The 7,323-nt window shown below is 39.9% G+C and overlaps 1 protein-coding gene across 1 annotated transcript in view; it reads left to right on the forward strand.

Annotated features, from left to right (window-relative positions):
* The window catches only part of Tnfrsf21 (TNF receptor superfamily member 21), a 68,802-nt gene extending 62,390 nt beyond the window's left edge, over positions 1 to 6,412 (forward strand). The window contains exons 5-6 of the mRNA XM_026394477.2: positions 2,980 to 3,208; positions 5,016 to 6,412. Of these exons, the coding sequence (XP_026250262.1) occupies positions 2,980 to 3,208; positions 5,016 to 5,245 (459 nt within the window). The 3' untranslated portion in view covers positions 5,246 to 6,412. The remainder of the gene's footprint in view (positions 1 to 2,979; positions 3,209 to 5,015) is intronic.
* Positions 6,413 to 7,323: the final 911 nt, after the last annotated feature.

The following is a 7,323-nucleotide window of genomic DNA, read 5'->3' on the forward strand; positions in this document are numbered from 1 at the left end:
TGACTCTTTTGTAAGTTTGTATTCAAAACATTTTAAAGGAATTAAGAACCTTTTCTATGGAAATCTGGCTTTTTTGCTTAGATATTTGTCTTCTGTTTAGTATCCCCAAATCTTATCATAATGGTCTTCATTTTTTATAAACTCTGAATACTAAATCATGAATTTTTGTAATTAAAAAAACAATTTATCTCACAAACCCTGGTGACTGTTTCTGATAGAGAGATCACAGTTAACACAGTACAACTACAGTTGCAGTGTTATAAACCAACTTTTATAGATATGGTAAATGGAGGAAAGAAATAAATTTCTATGTGCAATTTTTTTTCTTATGGGAAAAATACAAATAAATTTCAGACAGATTTGGAATGAAAGCAGCTACTGTTGCATAAAGTGAGAGACAGATATACTTAGTAGCTGAGTGGATTTCTAGAAGGATAATTATCATGTTGTCTCTGGCTTTAGCCATGCTTACTGGCTCCATTGTGGCAATGCTAATACCACTCCAAGGACATTTTCATATCTACCTGACTCTGTTCATTACAGGAGAGCATCAGTTTAGTGTTCTGCCTTTCCAAATTATGTTGGAAATTATGTGCTTAATTTCTACCCATAGAACCTTTTGGAAAAACTGATGGGAAGATTAAAGATGTAAAATTTTGAAATGAGTTCAGGAAATAAGTGGGTGGACTTAGTCTGTTCGCATGTGATTTGTGGGTGGGAATTTCTTTTTAAACAAGAACAGTGCACCATATTGATGGACTGTGTCTTCCAATGTAATGTCCTTGAGAACCAGAAAGTGGACAAGTACTCTTTGTCTAATTGAAGGCATGAAAAAAAAAAAGTATCTTGGCATGAACGGCCATGTGCATTTTCAGGAGAAGCGGCACATGCCAGGGCCTATTGAATTAAAAAATGTAAAGCATAGACATAAAACCTGTCTGAGGATCAAAGGAGACCTCTAGGAACAGGTGTTACCCATGCCCGAAACTTGCAATGGAATGAGAGGCAGGGCGTAGGTGGTGGTTCAGAGGAATAGTGCTGCTAGTATATCAGATGTGTAGAGTAATCAGTGGTCTTACGCAATCTGCCGTCTGTTGCAAGAATTTCGCAGGCCTTAAAAGTTGTAAAAGAGGCAGTCATGTTTGCTTTGTGCCTTATATAACTCTTCAGTATAATGCTTTGAAATGAGAGTCAATGTTTCGGTTGAAGAATTTGAGAACATTTCACTTTAAGTATATGAGGGAAGTGATAGAGTTCTAAAGAGGGGTGACTAATAGCTCCAGGGAGTATGTACACCACTCCCTGAAGAACTCTGCCCCTGATCTGGCCACCTGGTTCCCAGACCTTCATCTGGGCCAGAAGAGCCAATAAAAGGATCAAGTCAACCAAGTAAGCAGGTGCCATAAGTGCCTGCCATAGTTCTCAAGTCTTTTCTCAAATGAAAGGGTCAAGAGGAGAAGTCAAGCAGGCCTTGCTGAGCCCTGGCTTTCCTCCTTTAAACAGCGTGCCTTCTCTGTACTTTTGTCGTTTCTCCTGTAAAAACAGAGTCACGTCACCTATGTTTTAGTTTTGTGTCTCTGTGACCAAAATACATGACAAATTAAAGGAGCAATAGTTAATTTCAGGCTCACTATTTTACTCTGAGGTGAAGCAGTACATCATGGGGAAAGGGCAGAGAATGGGAAAGCAGCCCATCTCCCAGTGCCCAGGAAATGGGGCAGGGGTGGTCACAAGGAAGATGAACCCTTCCAGAGTGTGCCACCAGTGAACCTACGTTCTAAAGCCACAACTCACCTGTTCACAGTTACTACCCAGCCAGGCCATTCAAACTAGGTTGGACTGATTAGGTTACAGCTCTTAGAATCCAGTCATTTTGCCTCCAAACATTCCTGTGTTGACACAGGTGCTTCTGGGGGACACCTCATATCTGAACCATAATAACCAATTGCTTTATTCTGGTTCTATTGAATCCCCCTGGGACAAGCCACAATCACACCTCACCTAGCCGTCATAGGAACATCCTAACCAGTCTTCCTACTTTGATTCTTGCCTTCCTAAAAATCCCCTCTTCACACTCCAGCTGTAGTGTTGTGATGCTCACCATCCCTGTCTGAACCCATCTTCTTTGCTTGTTTGCTTGCTGTTGTGTCTCTGATATCTACTCCAGAATGTAAGCTTGAGTCTCTGTTACATCTAGATCTGCCCCTTACCTGTTCACCTTACTTTCAGTTGGGCATGGTGGTGCATGCCTTTAATTCCAGTGGCTTGGAAGGCTGAGGCAGGAGGATCATGAGTTCAAAGCCAGCCTCAGCAATGGCAATCAGTGAGACCCTGTCTCTAAATGAAATGCAAAATAGGACTGAGGATGTGTGGCTCAGTGGTTGAGTGTCCCTGAATTCAAACCCTGGTATCTAAAAGGAAAAAAAAAAAAAAAGGGAAGTCATTCCACTTTTACAGTGTTCTTTAGTCTGCTGAGGTTTCACAAAGTACCTCAGCCTGGGTAGCTTAAGTGACAGAAATTTATCTTACCATTATTTTAGAACCTAGAAATCTGAGATCAAGATATCAGCAAGGTGGTGTCTCCTGACACCTCTCTCCTATGCTTGAAGATGGCACCTTCTCACTGTGTATCATAGGGTCTTCCCTCTCTGTATCTGTGTTCTCATCTCTTCTTTGTTTTATTTATTTATTTTGTGATTCTGGGCATTGAATCCAGGGGCACTCTATCACTGAGCTACATACCCAGCACTTTTCATTGTGAGACAAGGTCTTGTTCAATCGCCTCCAATTCTTGGTCCTCCTGCCTCAGCCTTTCCAAATAGCTAGAATTACCTGCCTGTACCACTGCTTTTGGCAAGAATTTAACAATATTAAATTGAACAAAAGAGTGACTAAGGAGTAATTTTTAGTTTCATTATTTTTCTTCTATTTTCATTTTTAATGTATATAATTAACAAAAATGTTTTCTCCCTCCTACAGCTGGAGACTGACAAACTGGCCCTCCCAACAAGCCCCAGCCCACTTAGCCCAAGCCCCATCCCCAGTCCTAACGTGAAACTTGAGAATTCCACTCTCCTGACTGTGGAGCCCTCCCCGCTGGACAAGAACAAGGGCTTCTTCGTGGATGAGTCCGAGCCCCTTCTCCGATGTGACTCCACATCCAGCGGATCCTCGGCATTGAGCAGGACGGGCTCCTTTATTACCAAAGGTACGATACCCACCAGTGGGGCTCATGATGCACGTTCTGAACTCCCCAGAAAAGCCCTAGGGTTTCTCTGTTGCTGATCCCATGGTCTAGTGGCCACTGAATAACTTGTTCTGGAAAACCTGCCCTAAACTCAAAGATAATACCAGCCTCTGCTCCAGAAAACCATCTCATTGACCAACGAGTCTCCACACCTAGGCCTGTGTGGAGAAGTGACTGTCACCCTTTGTCTTCATGATGCTGTCAAATGTGTATTTTGGGAAAAGTCTGATAAAATGTAGTCTGATGGGCTGTGTGTATGTGTGTACCAGGGATTGAACCCAAGGGCACTTAACCACTGAGACATATCCCAAGCCCTTTTTGTTTTCTATTTTGAGACAGGATCTCACTAAGTTGCTTAGGGCCTCACTACATTGCTGAGGCTGGCTTTGAACTTTTAATCCTCTTGTCTTAGCCCCCTAAACCTCTGGGATTATAGGTATGTGCCACCGTGCCTGGCACCTAGTGGGCTTTTTGAAAATTATTTATCAGACTTTCTAAATTCAGGGATTTCAAGTATATTGGGAGTCAGAAGTACAATTTTAGCAACATAAGTTGATCCTCTGATTGCTCTAAGCTACATTGCAAATAATGTTTTTTTAATAATAGACTGGTACTTTTGGTAAAAAACTTGCCACTTTTGGTGTGTACTAGTTAGTGTAGGAATTACGTGCACTATATTGACGGCAAAGTTTTGTTAGAAATTCCCTAGTTTTTAAGCAGTTACATTAAAATTTAGTGAAAGGGTTATAGTTTTTATTATACTTTATAAAATTACTATCTTTTATGTACATATTTATATATTTTTATTTATTTATTTTTTTAAGTATAGATGGATACATCACAATGCCTTTATTTTTATATGGTGCTGAGGATCGAACCTGGGTCTTGCCCATGCTAGGCGAGCGCTCTACCACTGAGCCACAATCCCAGCCCCCCATATTTATATTAATATATTTAATATTTGTACAAAATTTTTGTATTTTGTTTATATTTTTATATTTACATATTTTAAAGAGAATGTTTTATAAGTTTAATAGAAGTTAGCGTTTCCTCATCCCAATGTAAAGTATGACCCAAGAAGCAATATTTCTCATTTATGTGTTACTCTCTCAGCAGTTTGAAGTATTACAATGTAATCAGTATGTCAAATAGGCAAACTGCACTAGTTTGAGAGTTTTGATCATTTGGAAAAGGGGCAGGCCAACATAGATCTTTGTTTAGTAAGCACATTATTGATGGAAAAAGTAATGAAGTTTTTTTTAAAGTACTTTAACATTTTTTTTCCCTGAGTTTCAGAACAATTTAGTAATCATTTGAGTCTAGACAGATGTCACATTAATGACACATCAACAACCCATTCAAGCAGGTTCTTGTCTGATCTCTATTGGGCAGATCTTGTTTGTTATCTTATGTTCATGTTTTGTTTTTGGTACTGGGGATTGAACCTAGGGGCACTTAACCACTGAGACATATCCCCAGCCCTTTTTATTTTTTATTTTGAGATAAGGTCTCACTAAGTTGCTGAAGCTGGCTTTGCACTTGTGGTCCTCCTGCCTCAAGCCTCCCGAGTTGCTGGGGTTACAGGTGCACCATCATACCTGGCAAAAAAAAATTGTGTTTAAAAAAACAAATGTGCCTGATGGTCACACACTCACCTTGAGGAGGGGGGATTGGAGGGGTGACAGGTAGATGTCTCTCTCTAGGTAGCCCCCACTTGCTTTAACAGTCTCTTTCATCTGTCTCTTTTCCCTCCCTCTCTTCCCTGCAGAAAAGAAGGACACAGTGTTGCGGCAGGTACGCCTGGACCCCTGTGATTTGCAGCCTATCTTCGATGACATGCTGCACATTCTGAACCCTGAGGAGCTGCGGGTAATTGAAGAGATTCCCCAAGCTGAGGACAAACTAGACCGGCTATTTGAGATTATTGGAGTCAAGAGCCAAGAAGCCAGTCAGACCCTGCTGGACTCTGTTTATAGCCATCTTCCTGATCTGTTGTAGAAGTAGGGAGACTGCATTCTGAGGATCGTGCTGAAGATTAGTGGCAGGGTGGTTTTGTTTTGTTCCTGACTTTTGTTTTTTTGAGGGTGTGTGTGTGTGTTTAACAGAATATATGGCCAGTGTTTGATTTCTTTCTTTTTCTTTACCCTTCTGGGAAGTTCGATTATAAGTCTTTTCAAGGTATAACTGTTGCAAAATATCCACCACTAAAGGTTTTTAAGTTCTGTATTATCTCCGTTTTTGCCGCCTTATGTATTTTCAAAATTGTTCTGTGCACTTTAAATTCACTTAACTTACCATAAATCTCAGTGTGACTTTTCCTGCACACTGGATTATGGGGCTCTTAACTTCTTAAAAGTGTAAATGGCATCTCATGAATTCTATAAGCAGTCTTTATGTCTTTCAACACCTACTTTTTTTTTTCCACACCTACTTTAAAAAAATTATTACTACCATTTTTATTATTGTTTGTCCTTTACACATGTTCTTAAGAGTTAAGGAAATTTAAGACCCTGTTGAGTTACTGTAATGCAATTAGTCTTTGGATTATCTTTTTAATATGTCTGTGTGTAGTTCATATTCATGGCTGAAACTTGACCACACTATTGCCGATTGTATGGTTTTCACCTGGACATTGTGCAGAATGCTTGATTACTTGTGCCCCTCTTAATGTTAATATGCTCTGGGCTAGAGAAATGAAATCCTCAAGCCATCCGGACTTGCCGTTTCAGTGGCTTGACACCTGGGCCACCAAAGAATTTGAACTTCATCTTTTAGGGATTGAGCTGTTCTGGCACACATTGCTGCACTTCGGAAAATCAAATTTGAGTGCCAGTGGCACCTTTTCCATAGAGAATTTGCCTAGCTTTGCTTTAAAAGATGTCTGTTTTTATACACACATAGCCAATAGATCCAGTCTGCCCTCAAGGCCTTGATCTTGCTGGATTTCCTTCATCATTCAAACACTTTAATTAAAAATGGCTGCAGCTGTAAGAACTCTTGTCTGATATATTTGCAACTATGCTCCCATTTATAAACCTACTGTCTAATGCTCAGTTGCCAGATTCTAATGCAAAGGTGGTGTGAACTCCCTTTGTGTGTTGGGGGTTTGTGGGTAGTGGTGAGGGACCGATATCAGAAAAATGCCTTCAAGTGTACTAATTTATTAATAAATATTAGGTGTTTGTTACTTGAGTAGTTTGAGTGTATTTCATCCTTAACTGCTGCGCCTTGTACATATGCTCAGGTTATAACCCTATGATTAGTCTCTTGAAAAAGTATGTGTCTTTTACCTTCCTCAGGGTATCTAATCTGTCAATCATGCAAATTAGCAAAGGTGTTTGAAAAGGTACTTGGAGGCTCATAGAGAAGGAAATTTACTGAGCATTTCCTATTCTTTTGAGCTAAACCTTAGGTTCCTATTGTTAAGATTGTCCCTATCTTAAGACTAAGGATACAGAGGTACAGCAGAGAGGTGCATATAATGACTGGTCCTGGGAGTGTGTCCTTACTCATTGCCATTGAAGAAATTTGCCTCTCCTGAGAGGGTCTATCCAAGTTCACAGGCTTCCATAGGAAACCTCATTGTTCCTGAGTAACTCCAATTATAATGTAGTATAATTTATTATATGCCTAGGAGCTTGGGAGCCCTGGCTCTACAGAATTCCAATGACCAAAATCTCAGTTCCTCTTCCAGTGAATAAATGGAAAGGGACACCTGTGTGTACTCTTGTCAGTGACATTACAAGGTTTTTCTATTTTCATCCACTTCTGCAGTTGGTTTCCAGAGAATTATCTTGACATTTGGTCATCCTGGTTCTCACATCATGTTTCTCTTCCTTTCGTTAATGAAAGACAGGAGCTCCGTTACACAAGGACCAAACTAGAATAGGACAGAGATGGACATGGAGGTGACAGATCTGCCACTTGGTTTATGTAGGAGTAGAAAATATAATGAATTAATAAATCAGCATTACAGTTGTTTGTAGATTATTTGTAGCTTGGGAGTGCTTTTTATTAATAACCCACATTTATATTTTTAAACTTTACAAAGTGCTTTCTATAGAATTTTATAGAAT

Source organism: Urocitellus parryii, chromosome 8, assembly GCF_045843805.1.
Source record: "Urocitellus parryii isolate mUroPar1 chromosome 8, mUroPar1.hap1, whole genome shotgun sequence".
Classification (NCBI taxonomy): domain Eukaryota; kingdom Metazoa; phylum Chordata; class Mammalia; order Rodentia; family Sciuridae; genus Urocitellus; species Urocitellus parryii.